The 17,767-nt window shown below is 31.1% G+C and overlaps 1 protein-coding gene and 1 long non-coding RNA gene across 3 annotated transcripts; one reads left to right on the forward strand and one right to left on the reverse strand.

Annotated features, from left to right (window-relative positions):
* Positions 1-10: 10 nt before the first annotated feature.
* Positions 11-17,091, reverse strand: LOC145325108 (uncharacterized). Of its 2 annotated transcripts, XM_080167955.1 has the most exons (7): positions 17,013-17,091; positions 15,101-15,151; positions 13,545-14,543; positions 12,705-12,755; positions 6,512-7,699; positions 1,025-3,049; positions 11-976 (listed from the first exon to the last, which is right to left on the reverse strand). In XM_080167955.1, the coding sequence occupies exons 1-7, from the start codon at positions 17,079-17,081 to the stop codon at positions 26-28; spliced, it is 5,334 nt and encodes a 1,777-aa protein (XP_080024081.1). In that variant the 5' UTR covers positions 17,082-17,091; the 3' UTR covers positions 11-25. The 2 variants fall into 2 exon arrangements, with proteins under 2 accessions (XP_080024081.1, XP_080024080.1); XM_080167954.1 differs by having other exon boundaries at positions 11-3,049.
* LOC145325116 (uncharacterized) lies at positions 8,766-11,268 on the forward strand. The gene is made up of 2 exons (XR_013881400.1): positions 8,766-8,852; positions 9,975-11,268. It is a non-coding gene; the product is annotated as an uncharacterized LOC145325116 (long non-coding RNA).
* Positions 17,092-17,767: the final 676 nt, after the last annotated feature.

Here is a 17,767-nt window from a genome sequence, read left to right on the forward strand (position 1 = left end):
AATAATCAATTTGATTCAAATAAAATCATTTGGTTTCATCAAAACAACGTAAGTAAAAGAAAGTTAGTAAACATCCCTGGCTAACTGATCCCTTCTCTTTAACTACGTAGTCAGTTTCTTTGACCGTTTTAGACTGATACAATGTGTCAGGTTCCTCATCAGCATACTCTGTGTCAGGTTCCTCATCAGCATACTCTGTGTCAGGTTCCTCATCAGCATACTCTGTGTTAGGTTCCTCATCAGCATACTCTGTGTCAGGTTCCTCATCATGATACTCTGTGTCAGGTTCCTCATCAGCATACTCTGTGTCAGGTTCCTCATCAGCATACACTGTATCAGGTTCCTCATCAGCATACTCTGTGTCAGGTTCCTCATCAGCATACTCTGTGTCAGGTTCCTCATCAGCATACTCTGTGTCAGGTTCCTCATCAGCATACTCTGTGTCAGGTTCCTCATCAGCATACTCTGTGTTAGGTTCCTCATCAGCATACTCTGTGTCAGGTTCCTCATCATGATACTCTGTGTCAGGTTCCTCATCAGCATACTCTGTGTCAGGTTCCTCATCAGCATACACTGTATCAGGTTCCTCATCACCATACTCTGTGTCAGGTTCCTCATCAGCATACTCTGTGTTAGGTTCCTCATCAGCATAATCTGTGTCAGGTTCCTCATCATCAAACTCTGTGTCAGATTCCTCATCAGCAAACTCTGTCTCAGTTTCCTTATCAGTATACTCTGTGTCAAGTTCCTCCCCAGCATCATTTTCTCCATCATCAGAATCAATGTCGGGTTCCTCATTATCAGACTTTGATAGTTCATTAGAATCTGATTCTTCTTTATGAGACCCAGAGTCCGTTTCCATATTCTCAGATAAAGGTGCCTCCAAAGCAGATTCAGTTTTTTTTGGTGCCTCAAAATTATCAACTTCTTCGTTTCCCTCATCAACAACTTCTACACTTGCTTCATCATCATCAACCTCTTTGCTTGCTGCTTCATCAACCTCTTTGCTTGCTGCTTCATCAACCTCTTTGCTTGCTGCTTCATCAACCTCTTTGCTTGCTACTTCATCAATATCTTCACTTGCTGCTTTATCAACTTCTTCACTTGCTTCATTAACTATGTCACTTGCTTCATCAACTATTTCACTTGTTTCATAAACATCTTCACTGGCTTCAGCTTTTTCTATTGAATCATTATCCACTTTACTTGTTTCATCTTTTTCAGGATTAGAGGATTCTGATTCTTCTGAATTAAAGTATTCTAGTTCTTGATCGGTGTAATCATCAAGATCAGTGTTAAGATCAACAATATCATAATCTTCAAAATCTCCATAATCCTCATAATTCAAAGGTTTTGAAATATCTACGGGATTACTAGAATCTATTATATGCTCATTTAAACTAGTATGAATACTTGCCAAGTTGATTTCATTAATATTTAGATTGTGAGGTATGACTGGAGATGGATCCTTGTATTCTTCATCATAATCATCTTGATCCTCAATGTTAGTGCTATCATAACCAGAAAGATAAGAATTGTCAATAGAACTCAATAAACTGAAATTTTCTAAATTTAAGTTATTCAATTCATCAGGACTAAACAAGTCATTTGAATCTTGGCCAATGCTTGAATCAAATATATTTTCATCATTATGTCCATTTACGTCATCAATCTGGTTATCATTGACATCTATCTCATGAACTAGACTATATAATGATTCATGCTCTTTGTTGTGTTCTTCATTGAAGAATAAATTATTAAATTCATCAGATTGAAAAGGGTCATTAATGTTGAGGCTTTCAATTTTTTCAGGTATGGTATTTAAATTGAAATCACCATATTCATCTGGGCTGAAAAGGTCTTGACCTGATTCCATATCCTCATGGTATAGGGAAGCAGCTGGCAGTTTATGCTCTTTGTAGGTTTCTTCATAGTCTTCTATATTTTCATTATTATAAATATTATCTAGGTGAAAATCAAGTATGGTAGTTTCCTTATTCACATTAGTTTCAGCAATATTTTGGAATTGTAAATCATTGAATTCATCAGAATCAAAAGGGTCATTAATGTTTAGACTTTCACTTGCTTCAGGTATAGCATTAAGATTAAAATCACCATATTCATCTAGACTGAAAAGATCTTGACCTGATTCAATATCCTCATAGTATAGGGAAGCAGCCTTGTTGTTTTCTTCATTGAAGAATAAATTATTAAATTCATCAGATTGAAATGGGTCAATAATGTTTAGGCTTTCACTTGTATCTGATATGGTATTTAAATTAAAATCATTATATTCATCTGGGCTGAAAAGGTCTTGACCTGATTCAATATCCTCAAAGTATAGGGAAGCAGCTGGCAGTTTATGCTCTTTGTAGGTTTCTTTATAGTCTTCTATATTTTCATTATTATAAATATTATCTAGGTGAAAATCAGGTATGGTAGTTTCCTTATTCACATTAGTTTCAGCAGTATTTTGGAATTGTAAATCATTGAATTTATCTGAATCAAAAGGGTCATTAATGTGTAGGCTTTCACTTGCTTCAGGTATGGTATTTAAATTAAAATCACCATATCCATCTGGGCTGAAAAGGTCTTGACCTGATTCAATATCCTCATAGTATAGGGAAGCAGCTGACAGTTTATGCTCTTTGTAGGTTTCTTTATGGTTTTCTATAATTTCATTATTATTAACATTATCTAGGTAAAAATCAGGTATGGTAGTTTCCTTATTCACATTAGTTTCAGCAATATTTTGGAATTGTAAATCATTGAATTCATCTGAATCAAAAGGGTCATTAATGTGTAGGCTTTCACTTGCATCAGGTAAGGTATTTAAATTAAAATCACCATATTCATCTGGGCTGAAAAGATCTTCAATATCTAAGTTGTTAGAATTAGAGCTTTCCACTTGATAATTATCTGGGCTGAATAGATTATCCTCATTATCTAGGTGAAAATCGTTCAGGTCAATATTCTTGAAGCTTTCATATTCATTTGCACTTGGGGGAAAAATTTCATTTGCAGTATTACCAATTTCTTTATAACCATCCTTAAAAAAAAGAATATATAAACACAAAATTATTTTTAATGTTGAAACTGATATCTTTTTAAAATCATTGTCCCACAAAATAGGCAGGAATATATTCCCTCAAAATATTATAGATTATAGGAATCATTGTTCTTAATTCAAATTAATGGGAAATTATATACCTTCCAAAAAAATTTTTTAAGTTGTTATAGCTAAGAGGGGGGGGGGTGTACACTTATAGGAAATGGTATTCAGTATCAAATTTTGGGAGGGACATGTGGGCTTGTTTTATAGTTATCAACTTAATTCTTTTTGTAAAATCTCTTATATGACTGGATGTACACTTTGATAATTGAATTTCGGCACTTACCTTCTAGGGGCTAAAGACCCCCCAAAACAATAAAAATATAAATCCTGAGCTTATTTTTAAAGATATCAACCTGATTTTTTAAAAGAAAACTTTTAAAAATAACTGAACTAAGTAATCATTACACATTTCATTTTGGGACTTTCCTTCTGGGGACTTGTGGAGCAAAAGACCCCCAAAACTAAAAATAGGAGTTATGTGCTTAATTTTAAAGATATCAACCTGATTTTTTTAAAGAAAACTTTTTAAAAATGACTGAACTAGGTAACCTTTACACATTTCATTTTGGGACTTTCCTTCAAGAGGCTTGTTGAGAAATGACCCTCAAAACTAAAAATAGGAGTTCTGAGCTTATTTTGAAAGATATCAACCTGATTTTTTTAAAGAAAACTTTTTTAGAATAACTAAACAAGGTAACATTACACCTTTAATTTTGGAACTTTCCTTCTGGGGGCTTGTGGAGCAAAAGACCCCCCAAAACTAAAAATAGGAGTTCTGAGCTTATTTTTAAAGATATCAACCTGATTTTTTAAAAATAACTAAACAAGGTATCATTACACATTTCTTTTTGGAACTTTCCTTCTGGGGGCTTGTGGAGCAAAAGACTCCCAAAAACTAAAAATAGGAGTTCTGAGCTTATTTTTAAAGATACCAACCTGATTGGTTTAAGAAAACTTCTTTAACATAATCGAACTAAGTAACCAATACACATTTTTTTAGGACTTTCCTTCTAGGAGCTAGTGGAGCAATAGACCCCTCAAAACACTAAAAATATGAGTTCTGAGCTTATATTTAAAGATATCAACCTGATTTTTTTAAAGAAAACTTTTTTAGAATAACTAAACAAGGTAACATTACACATTTCATTTTGGAACTTTCCTTCTGGGGGCTTGTGGAGCAAAAGACCCCCCAAAACTAAAAATAGGAGTTCTGAGCTTTTTTTTAAAGATATCAACCTGATTTTTTAAAATAACTAAACAAGGTATCATTACACATTTCTTTTTGGAACTTTCCTTCTGGGGGCTTGTGGAGCAAAAGACTCCCAAAAACTAAAAATAGGAGTTCTGAGCTTATTTTTAAAGATACCAACCTGATTGGTTTAAAAAAACTTCTTTAACATAATCGAACTAAGTAACCAATACACATTTTTTTAGGACTTTCCTTCTAGGAGCTAGTGGAGCAATAGACCCCTCAAAACACTAAAAATATGAGTTCTGAGCTTATATTTAAAGATATCAACCTGATTTTTTTAAAGAAAACTTTTTAAAAATAACTGAACTAAGTAACCATTACACATTTCCTTCTAGGGGCTAGTGGGGCAAAAGACCCACAAAAACTAAAAATGTTAGTTCTGACCTTATATTTAAAGATATTAAGCTGAATCTTTAATGAAAACTTCTTTCACATAATAAACTACGTAGCCACAACAGATTTTTTAAAAATCGGGTTGATATCTTTAAAAATAAGCTCAGAACTCATATTTTTTTGTATTTTGGGGGATCTTTTGCTCCAGAAGCCGCTAAAATGAAAGTCCCAAAATGAAATGTGTAATGGTTACTTAATTCGGTTATGTTAAAAAATTTTTTTTTTATATGAAATGTGTAATGGTTACTCAGTTCAGTTATCTTATTAGGTTGATATCTTTAAAAATAAGCTCAGAACTCATATTTTTAGTGTTTTGTTGGGTCTTTTTTAGCCCCTAGAATTTCAAAGTTTTCCGTGTACATCCAGTGATATAAGAGATTTTACAAAAAAAAAATTAGGCTGATAACAATAAAAACAAGCCCACACGTCTCACCCAAAATTTAATGCTGAATTTCATTTCCTATAAGTGTACAAACTACCCCCCCCCCTTTGTTTCATGAATCATTATTGATAGTTTGAAATCAATTAACAAAGAGAGCTAAACGTTATGTATGTGCGGACAGAACCTTAATATAGAAAAGATCGCTTTAAAAAATTATATATTATAAAAACATAGACCAGAAGTATTGCAACGATAAATTATTAGTACCACGAGTAACAAAACAGTGATAAATTCTAATCAAAGCCTTTGTCAATCATTGAATACATCAATTGACATATCTAAATTATATTTAATTTTTGCTCTATTTTTTTAAATAAAAGTTGACAATTTAGCATAACCTAAAACAAGGATGACACCATCCTTAAAAGCAAAGGTAAAAAACAGACAGTAAAACAGACAGACATTGACACTTAAATAAGTATAAATAAAATAGCATGTAAAAATTAATTAGTTAATTTCTTTGCTTACAACACTGACTTTTAGGTATCATACTTTAAACAAGATTAGTTTTTGATTAAGACTAAGACTCTTGGATACTACTGTACATAATCAGATCTAAAAGGGACAGTATAACAAGAAAATCATATCAATAGAATACTACCATAATTTTTTTAAAAATAGGTTTTAAATTGACCTACAGAATTCCTGTCAACGATCATAGAGCTGCTATCCACAAACAAAATTCCAAAATACAAAGGGAAAACAAGGATGCCAACATCCATAAGTAGCAAAGCTAAAAAAATTAGAGATGAATATCCGGAAAAAAATTAACTTGATTGCAGTTTTATAAAAAAAAACAACATTGAATTAAAAAAATCACAAAACCTTGTAAGATTTATAACGTGAAAATCCAGGAATCGATCTAGCACCTCAGCAAATTAGCAAATCTTAATGAAACTTTGAGGGGATATGTAAATTATGAACTTATTTAATCCCTAAAAATAGCAGCCGTCTATCTAAAAATCTAGGAATCGAACTAGCACCCCAACCAATAAGCAAATCTTGATAAAACTTAATAAAAGTAATCAGAATATGAAAGTATTAAATTTCAGCCGTCCATGTTAAATAGGAGTTGAGAAAATCACGAAAACTTAAAAATGTAGGAATCGATCTAGCACCCGAACCAACTGACGAATCTTAATGAAACTTGGTGAAAATATGAAGACTGTTAACATAATTAATTTTCAGCTCTTTGTCTTTTATAGGAGCCGAGAAAATCACGTTTCCACTTTTCTGTCTCAGACGGACGGACGGACATTTCAAATTATAGAGTAGCTTCGCTACTAAAAAATATTCCTGATATTCTTACCTCAGACGCAGAGTTAGTTGCCTCAAAATTCTCTAAAGTGTTAATGTCTATGTCTCTTATACCATCTTCAATTTCAGGACTAGCTGCATCACTAATATTTAATTGAGTATCAACATCATGCTCATTGTTGAGCTCTTCATTGAAATCAGTTAGGGTAGTTTCCTTATTCACATAGGTTTCAGAAATGTTATGGATTTGTAAATCATTTAATTCATCAGATTCAAAAGGGTCATAAATGTTTAGGCTTTCACTTGCTTCAGGCATGGCATTAAGATTAAAATTGCCATATTCATCTGGGCTGAAAAGATCTTGACCTGATTCAATATCCTCATAGTATAGGGAAGCAGCTGGCAGTTTATGCTCTTTGTAGGTTTCTTCATAGTTTTCTATATTTTCATTATTATAAACATTATCTAGGTGAAAATCAGGTATGGTAGTTTCCTTATTCACATTAGTTTCAGCAATATTTTGAAATTGTAAATCATTAAATTCATCAGATTCAAAAGGGTCATAAATGTTTAGGCTTTCACTTGCTTCAGGCATGGCATTAAGATTAAAATCACCATATTCATCTGGGCTGAAAAGGTCTTGACCTGATTCAATATCCTCATAGTATAGGGAAGGAGCTGGCAGTTCATAATCTTTGTAGGTTTCTTCATAGTCTTCTATATTTTCAATGTTTATAATCTTATTTTCTTCATTGACAAGAGCCTCAAAATTATTGTTAGAGCCTTGAAAAGGAAAATTTGTGATTTCTAGTTTTACATTTTCAAATGAATCTTCTTCAAAGCTGCCATCAATCAAACTGCTTTCAATGTCAAAAATATCAAAGTTGTTAGAATTAAAGCTTTCCACTTGATAATTATCTGGACTGAATAGATTATCCTCATTAGTTGCTGCAAAATCATTTGTGATGGACTCACTGTCTTCAACACTTTGCAAGTCAAGATTATGGAAATTTCTAAGCACAGGTTCTTTATATTTTTCTTCATAGTTATCTTCATTCTCAAATATAGTATTTTGTATGTGATTAAGATTAAAATCACTAAAATTAGCATTAAAACCAGAGTTCACTGTATTCTCTAGAGTAATATCAGTCAGGTCACCACTATACTTAAAGCTTTCATATTCATTTGCACTTGAGGGAAAAATTTCATTTGCTGCATTACCACTTTCTTTGTAACCATCCTATAACAAAATTTATAATAAATACAAAAACTTAGTTCAGAAGTAGTGCAGCAATAATCAATGGGGGGGGGGGGGGGGGGGTTTAATGCAACCATCTCATAATCAATGATTAAATGGCACTTAAAATTCGAATTTCTATCTGAAATTTTTCATGAGTAATCCTTGGTAGGTCTATTTTCCTTAAATCGAACAAAAAGTTGGAAAAAGTAACGGCTGGCGGCTCAGCCGTTTAGCCGTTTTTTGTCTATTTTCAGGTCATATTCATCATTAAGGGGGGGGGGGGGGGTTAATGCAACCATCTCATAATCAATGATTAAATGGCACTTAAAATTCGAATTTCTATCTGAAATTTTTCATGAGTAATCCTTGGTAGGTCTATTTTCCCTAAATTGAACAAAAAGTTGGAAAAGTAAATGCTAACGGCTGGCGGCTCAGCAGTTTAGCCAGTTTTAAAACTATTTTCAAGCAGGGAGGAAGGGAGGGGACAATGGATCGAATATTCATATTTTAGGAGTCTCAGACTTTGGGGACTGGCTTAAAGGGAATGTGCATGAATTTAGCAGTTTCTGACTGACTTTGGGGACTAAAATATGAATGACGTCACGAGAAATCATGCAACATGACGGGGCATTCTTATAAAAACTAGCGCAATAATAAAAATGTAAACAATAAACAAACAGACAGAAACTTTTACTTTAAAAATTTAGTGACACGTTGCGATTTTTGGTTTCCTTTTTCAAATGTTTTATTGACAAGATATAATATAATATTTGTATCCTTTTATATATAGTAATACGTTTTTTGTATGTTGATATAGTTCTCCATTTTAGAGGGCATTACATACAAGATAAAATTTATTCTAGTGATGATTTTATAAAAAATTTAAAAGCGAAGCTTTTTATAATTTAAGGGTTGGTCTGTCCGTACGTCTGTCCATTACGGTTAGCTCATTTTGTTAAATTAAACAGATTAGAATTGTCCTATCGATTTAAAACTTTACATGATGATTTCTATAACAATTAGGTATGACTTGGAAAACGAAGCAACTCTATAAGAATCTTTAATATTTTTCAGATGAAATCTTGTATAAAATGCAAACAAGCAGAAAATGTGATACTGCCTAGGTTTCCAGGAGAACAACAAAATGGTTACGGTATATATACATTTTTTACTACATTTATACTACCAAAGCATAGAAATTTAAATATTAAGAAAATATGTTGTAATTAATGGAATGTTAGGAAGGGAAAGACATACAGATTGACATTTTTAATCATACTGTACCTTTGCCACTAATTATTAACAATTAGAAGATTGCTTTTCGGTTATCATTTCATTCTTATTAGGTACCTAATTTTGAGAAAAGTAAGGGAATAGTGAATAGTCCCTTATGTAACATCGCCCCATATGGGGCTATTCTTCGTATTTTTAAAATGGCTTTTTATAGGTTATTTTAGGTTAGGCTAGGTTAGGTTAGGTTTTATTGGGTTAGATGATTGCCCCACAGGGTTAGGTAATGGCCCGTTGGGTTAGAGCCTCCCGCATGGGCTATAAATAGGAAAAAAGCTACTGTGAAAAATACGAAGAATCGCCCCATATGGTGCGATGTTACGAAAGGGACTATATCCAAAAGTAATTTCCAGTTATGGTTTTTAAAAGCGAAGCTTTTCTATAATTAGGGTCGGTCCGTCCGTAACGGATAGCTTTTTTCATTAATTTTGACATGTTAGAATTGTCCTATCGATTTCAAATTTTGCATGGTGATTCCTTTAGTAGTTAGGTACGTTTTAGAAAGCGTAGCAACTCTATAATCATCACCAAAATGTCCGTACGTCAATTTTAAACATGTTGATTTTTTACTTTTTTAACAACAAATTTTTATGTGATTTAATCATCCGATTGATCTGAATTTTGGTATATTGATTCCTGGGACAACAAAGTATAATGTTATAAGCAAAGCAACTCTATAATAAAGTCCTAAAAATGTAAGTATGTCCATAAACATTATCCTGTATCAATCAGTTTAAAAAAAAATTTACTTAGAATTTTACTTTGACTCTTATACATTTATATTCTAATTATTCAGTTCTGACAATATACAAGTATTAATGTCCGTTTGTCCTACCGTTTCAGTGCTTCGCTTTTATGGATGTTGTCATCCTTGTTTAACTAGGTAGCAGTAGGTAATGATTTCATTGGTATTTATATTAGTGCCGAATTAATATTTTTGCCTTTCAGTTAAGCCTATAAATACTAAAAAAAATATTTATTTCAGATGACTAACAAAGAGAAAATTAACTTTCCTCAAAGAAGAAGTTATTGATATGGTGCGAACGTGCAAGAAAGAATTTAAGTTACATCACGGAGGGTATCTGCAGCGTGTAGGGGTGGTCCGTAGTTTGACATTTACATAATTTTTTTTTTTTTTAAGCGAAGCTTTTCTATGATTACGGTCGGTCCGTCCGTGCCTCAGTCACAGAGAGTTAGCTCTTTTCGTTTATTTAAACAGGTTAGAATTGTCCTATTGATTCCAAACTTTGCATGATGATTCCTGTAATAGTTCGGTACAATTTAGAAAGCGTAGCAACCCTATAATCAATACCGGAATGTCCATACATCCATTTGAAACATGTCGATTTTTAACTTTTTTGATAACAAATTATCCGATTTTTCAGATTTTTTGAAAACTGATTTCTATTACAATAAGGTACAATGTTATAAGCAAAGCATCTCTATAAACAAGTCCTAAAAATTTAAGTATGTCCTTAAACAGTATTATCTATTTATGCAGTTTTGCAACAAATTTACTTACAATATTGTTTGTACTGAAGCATTAATATTCTGCTAATTCAGTTCTGACAATCTACAAGTGTTAATATTCGTTTGTCCTTCCATTTCAGAGCTTCGCTTTTATGGATGTTGTCATCCTTGTTTAATTTTATTTTAAAGGGGGACATTTAGAAGTTTATTTTACTTTTATCAATTTGTTTTATCTGATACTTTCCAAAATATGTTTTATTAAGACTTTATCAATAAAAAGTAAATTTTTTGTAACTAGACCAAATATAATTAAGAATTAGAACCATAAATCTAAATACAAAACTAAAAATATCCTTGAGACATTCTATTCTGCAACCTTTTTTATTCATAAACAAATTTTAATCAAGTTATTTTGTTTATACCTAGTGTGTGTAACTGTGTTGGTACGTCTTAAACTGACAATTTTTTTAGATTTTAAAAAGTTAATCTAATTGATTTTATTTTTATTTATTATTTTGTTGTAATTAAATCAGGGTAGCCCCTTTCGTGACAACACCTCTTAAGGGGAGTTTCTTTGTATTTTCACAGTAGCTTTTCTCCTATTTCCAGCCCCAAACAATTTTGAAAATACGACGAATCGCCCCTTAAGGGGTGTTGCCACGAATAGGACTATACCCATAAATCATTTTTGATTCAATTGTTTTATATTTACCTAACAATTCTATTGTGATATGATATATACATATATGTATTATTTAAGTAGAATTTGTTGTTATTTTAATAATTTTTAATACAATTGTTTTAACTGATTCTTGTTTATTATTTATTACGATTTAGAAACCATAAAAACTCAATTGTCACTAGAAAATCCGTACGTCCATTTATAACATGCTCATACGCATATAAATAGTAAGCTGCGCTAATATCCAATAAAAAGTAGCAAGTTTTGTTTATATATAGCTTAAGAATTTGGTTACCGATCCGATTAAGTTCTACATTTTCTACATAAAGCTCCTGAAATCCTTTTAGACTGTTTTTATCATTAAAATCTTAAGATGGTTTTATGCTATTTTTCTCCGCTAAATTCTAAAACTAATATTCTTTAGTAAATGAATTGCTACCAAGTTCTTTATCTTGATAATCAGAGGCTTTTAGTAAAGTAGAATTTGGGGGATGGTGCATTTTGAATTAAAAATAATTAAAAAATGAATAAATTTCCAATAAAAGTTGCACTATCAGAAATACTCGTTTTATCTGGAATTATCTGGTTTTTCAACCTTAAAGTGTCACAACTATAAAATTGAATTAATTGCCCATTGTCCCCTCCCTTCCTCCCTGATTTTCAAGAGAAATCATCACGAAACCTATCTCCACATAATACTCTATGCTGCTCCAAAACGTTTTCAAACGGTTCTAGCCGCTAGTTGCTGGTACTAGAAATCTAAAAATGTTTTTTTTTGTATCATTTCACATGATTTAAAGCAAAAATATGTTTCAAAAAGTTGATTCCTACATAATTTATGGCAGATTTGCCCTAAAAATAGCCAAAAAACGGATAAACGGCTGAGCCGTTAGCCGTTACTTTTTCAACTTTTTGTTCGATTTAGGGAAAATAGACCTACCAAGTATTACTCATGCAAAATTTCAGATCAAAATTCGAATTGTAAGTGCTATTTGCTCACTGATTACGAGATGGTTGCATTAAAAACCCCCCCTATACGTAGGAATCAACTTTTAAAAACATATTTTTGGTTTAATTCATGTTAAATGATACCTAGCAATAGCCATTTTCTAAATTTCAAGTAACAACAGCTACCGGCTAGAACCGTTTGATATGGTTTTTGAGCGACAAAAAGTATTATGTGGAGATTGGTTTCGTGACTATTTTGCTCTTAAGAAAGGTAAAAATTGGCAAAACGGCTGAGCCGCCAGCCGTTTGCTGTTACTTTTCCAACTTTTTGTTTAATTAGGGAAAATAGACCTACCAAGGATTATTAATGCAAAATTTCAGATTTCAGTGCCATTTAATCATTGATTACGAGATGGTTGCATTAACCCCCCCCCCCCCCCCCTATTAGAAATCATTAGAACAAGAGTAACACAACATAAATAAGTTTATTAAGCCTTTGCTAATCAATTTGATATTCGGCATCTGAATAATATTTTTTTGTAATTTTGCTCTGTTTTCTAATGAAAAGTTGACAGTTTATCATAACCTAATTAAAGCTAAAACGTATAAAATTACCTCAATGTTTCCATTAAAAGAATTTTCAAGATCAAAATCTGGAATTTCTGCCTAAAAATAAATTTCTATTTAATAACAACAATAAAATCGCAAAAAGATCTTTAAAGAAATGTGTAAGAACTAGAGAAATTAAAGGAAACAAGGATGAAGACATCCTAAAAGCAAATCTTTAAAATTAAGCATTGGACATATGAACATTGAAAGTTGTAGAGAAGTCTTATCAAAATTGTAACAATTTTCCTGGTATATTCATAAAGATTTATTTGTTTTTTTAATCTAAAACAATTTTGCCTAATAAGCAAGTTTTTCAAAATATCATTAGACTAAAAAGACTCAAAAATATGTGTAAAAAATGCTTTTAACTTAAAACCTAAATTTTTATTTCTTTTTTTTATAAAGTTTCTGTTAGTAACAAAAGTAAAAGGATTTCTACCTAAATGATAGAAAAGTCGTTTCATGTTAAAAGTTACTTTTTGCTCAGTCACTTTTTCAAAACTTTAGCTCTAAAAATCTCCGGTGTTAATTGAGGTAAATAAAGTTTTTTATATGTGGTTGTGTGGAAATGTATAGAGAACAAGGACATGTAGATTTTTTAATTATTTATTGAGAAATATGGGCTGCAAATGCTAAAAAAATTCTTTTTCGTGGTTCAATCTGTATGTGAGGTAGTTCATCATAATATGGTAAAAAGTTTAGTTTTAACTCTAATTTGGGGAGAAAAAGCAAAAAATAGGTTTTAAAATGACATAATTATGGACTTCCTGTTAGCGATAAAAGGTTGCAATCCACGGATAACAGTCTGTAATACAAATGATGAATAAATATTCAAGATATTCTCACCTCTTTATCAGACGCATAATTAGTTCCCTCAAAATTCTTCAAAGTGTTAATGTCTATGTCCCTTGAACCATTTTCTATTTGAAGACTAGCTGCATGGAAATTTTGATTAAAATCTTCAATGATAGCATCACTATTACTTATTTGAGTATCAGCATCATGATTCTTGTTGTGTTCTTCATTAAAATCAGGTATGGTAGTTTCCTTGTTCTCATTGATTTCGGCAATATCATGAAATTGTAGATCATCAAATTCATCAGCACCAAAATGGTCATTAACGTTGAGGATTCCACTTGTATCAGATATAGTATTTAGATTAAAATCACCATATTCATCTAGACTGAATATGTCTTGTCCTGATTTAATATCCTCATAGTATAGGGAAGCAGCTGACAGTTTATGCTCTTTGTAGGTTTCTTCATAGTCTTCTATATTTTCAATATTTATAATTTTGTTGTCTTCATTGATAAGAGTCTCAAAATTATTGTTAGAGCCATGAAAAGGAAAATTTTTAATATCAAGTTTTATATTTTCAACTGAATTTTCTTCACTGCCAAGATGTAAATAGTTTTCACTGTTGAATGAAACCTTTGAAGTGTCTTCTTCAAAGCTACCATCAATCAAACTGCTTTCAATGTCAAAAATATCAAAGTTGTTAGAATTAAAGCTTTCCACTTGATAATTATCTGGACTGAATTGATTATCCTTATTAGTTGCAGCAAAATCATTTGAGATTTTCTCACTGTCCTCAAAATTTTGCAAGTCAAGGTTATGAAAATTTCTTAGTACAGGTTCTTTATATTTTTCTTCATAGTCATCTTCATTCTCAAAGATGGTATTTTGTATGTGATCAAGATCAAAATCATTAAAATTAGCATTAAAACCAGAGTTCACTGTATTATCTAGAGTATTAATATTCTGGTCACCGCTATTCTCAAATTGATTTGCACTTGTGAAGGAAAAAAGTTCATTTTCTGTGTTCTCGTTTTCTTTATATCCATCCTAAAAGAAAAAAAATTAAAAAACAAGGATGACAAAATACATAAAATAGAAATATGTCAAATCAGATTGTCAGCCATAATATCATTTAATACTATGTAACCAAAATGCAAAAATGGAAATTCTAACTCCCAAATAATAATCATAGAATTCTAGGCTCTAAAAAAATGTAACCCTATGTTAAAGGAATCTTCTTTAAAGTTAAAATTTATATATGCCTATATGTTACACCTAAACTGACTGGCACTAAGTATAGAAAATCTTTGCTCTTAAAATTTTTAAATTAACTTTTTTGAAAAACTATATGGTAGAAAATTAAAAGTTTTTCAATCATAAGATCTTTAGATATAGCTAAAACCATTGAGCAGGGAAAAATACCTAGGCAGTTCAATGAATTTAAGTTAAAATGCATTTCGTGTGCAACTATCCCAGTTTTAAAAATGTTTGTGGTGTTTCTGTTCTTAACAAGGCACTTTAAGGGATATTGCCAAGTTTTCACAGGAAATAATATCCTAATTAAAGAGTAGCAGCTAGCACCACTGCACAGAGTATACACCTACCTGAATACTTCCATGAATAAAACTTTCAACATCAAAATCTTCAAATTCTGACTAAAAAAAGAATTTGTATTGAGCAAAAAATAATAATGTAGATTAGATTTTTGAATAAACGACCAGACTAGAGAAGTTAATAAATGACTAGTTAGAGAAATAATACTTTTACAAGTATCAAAAATCTTAGCTTAAGAATAAATGCTACAAATTAATGTATATTAAAATTCAACAAAACAATTAAAATCATATTTATTAAATTATTTTTACTTTCAACAATCGCGGAACTTTTAAGATAAACAACGTTATTAAGCAAATGCTTAAAAGTTCTCAAATTTTAAACTTCTAATGATTCAAGTATTAGTTTTTACATTTTTGTATCATTTTAGAAAACCCTTTAAAATTAGTAATACCACCCTCAGTTTTTCCATCATCACAATAATATTTAACTAAATTAAACCTCACTCTCCCCTATCCTTCAACTAAAAATAAAGAAGAGGGGGGGGGGGGGGGGTAATGCAACCATCTCGTAATCAATGATTAAATAGCACTTAGAATTCGAATTTCGATCTGAAATTTTTCTTGAGTAATTCTTGGTAGGTCTATTTTCCCTAAATTGAACAAAAAGTTGGAAAAGTAACGCCTTAAAGGGCGAATATAGGTTGAATATGATATGGGCTCAAAAAAAACATGCCATTCCATAGATTATAAATAACTTAAAGATATTGACATATCTAATTGTATAAGTCTGTTTATAGCTTAAAACCTGTCTAACTGAAGATAATATTATGTAATTAGTGTGGTTCCCTAAGAACTCAAACACCCTAGCATCACACAAGGCTTCGTAGCAAGGTTGAATTAAAATGCTTTTGTTAAAGGATAGTCATAATAATGTGGAAACCAATTAATCAGGGGTAAATATACCCATCTTCTACCTTCATACAAAATATATAAAGTAAAATATTAAAAGTTAAAAAAAAAACATCAAATAATGTAAATAGTAAAAAAAAATAATCAATAAAATTTTCTTGGAGAAAGAATGATTTCAAATCCCTGTTTTTTTAAGGTTCGTGTGTGTGTGTGTTGAAAATGCGTACTTGAGGGTATTTATATCTTCCAGAATTAATCAATGATCTTTGTACAGAAAATAAACTTTAAGACGTATTATTTACCCTAGTCAATAATCCTGGCACACTTTAACGCAAGTTATTTTTATGCTTTTTAAAAATTGAATAAAAGAGTATATAATCTAAAATAATAAACATTTAAATTATCATTTAAGATGCGTGCCATTGTAATAGTCAATCAAACTTAAGCAAAATAGTCAAAAAAAAGTCTTGTAAAGGGCTAAAATAAATGGTTTGTCGTCAATCTGATTTATCATATGTTCAATTGAAACAGAAAATTGCAAAATCTACTTAAGGATTTTTTTGAATTTTATAATTTGGCATAGATATTCTAAAAGTATGAAATGGCACCTTTCATATAAGCTCATATCATATTGAACCTATATTCACCCTTTAAGAGGAAATTAGTCACGAAAACTATCTCCACATAATACTTTTTGACGCTCAAAAACCTTATCTAACGGTTCTAGCCGGTAGCATTAGGTACTAGAAATTTTTAAAAATGGTTATTGCTATCATTTAACAAGAATTAAACCAAAAATATGTTTTAAAAAGTTGATTCCTATGTATTTAATGATGAATTTGTCCTGAAAAAAACGGCTAAACGGCTGAGCTGCCAGCCGTTACTTTTCCAACTTTTTGTTCGATTTAGGGAAAATAGACCTACCAAGAATTACTCAAGAAAAATTTCAGATAGAAATTCGAATTCTAAGTGCTATTTAATCATTGATTACGAGATGGTTGCATTAACCCCCCCCCCCCCCCCCCTATAATCGTCTACCCGTCATAGTTACCTGATCTGAAAAATTGGCAGAAACCAAGCCAAGTAGGAGGAAAAAGTTATAATAGGAGAACTTTAACATCTTACATCTGAAACTTAGAATTTTAAAGTATGCTTTTTTAAAAATCAAAACAATATACCTAATTCTTAATTTAGTATAAAAAAGTGTGATTTGTCATTAAATCTAAAGGGATAGTTGCATGAAGTGCATTTTAAAAGGCATAAGTTACAAGAATGCCATCTAGCATATATAATTTTGTATTACAATAAATAGCATTCGATTAGGCACCACCAAAGTATTCATCATGCTGTTTTTGTGAGAAAAGTGGCCATATAAGTTGCATATATAAAAAAACATGATTTTCAAGTCTTGATATTTTTAAAACTACATTGTAGAAAATTGATATTCTTTCAAGTATATGTCCATAGACGTAGTTTAAACAATAGAACAGAAAAAATATGCAGTTCCCTAAATTCAAGTTTAAATGCACTTTGTGCAACTACCCCTTTTAAGATATCTTAATAATGAGGGGGGGGGGTTAATGCAATCATCTGGTAATCAATGATTAAATGGCACTCAGTATTCGAATTTCGATCTGAAAGAGGACTATCCACGAACAAGAGAAAGTGATTCTACGCAACTTCCAGCATTGACCCATAGTATTTATTTTAGTAAATTTACTTGGTTTATGTTTAATATTTGCTTTATCGACTAAAAAGTTAGGTTTCACCATGGTTTTATATGAAAAAAATTTGAAATGTTAAGCA

Source organism: Acartia tonsa, chromosome 7 (genome assembly GCF_053477335.1).
Source record: "Acartia tonsa isolate MP-2025a chromosome 7, ASM5347733v1, whole genome shotgun sequence".
In the NCBI taxonomy this organism is placed as follows: Eukaryota; Metazoa; Arthropoda; class Copepoda; order Calanoida; family Acartiidae; genus Acartia; species Acartia tonsa.

Coding starts and splice junctions, on each gene's coding strand:
- LOC145325108 (XM_080167954.1), bottom strand. CDS start 17,081: ATGTTAAAGTTCTCCTATTATAACTTTTTCCTCCTACTTGGCTTGGTT. Junction 15,152..17,012: donor CTGCCAATTTTTCAGATCAG/GTAACTATGACG, acceptor TTCTTTTTTTAG/TCAGAATTTGAAGATTTTGA. Junction 12,756..13,544: donor ATTATGCGTCTGATAAAGAG/GTGAGAATATCT, acceptor ATTTATTTTTAG/GCAGAAATTCCAGATTTTGA.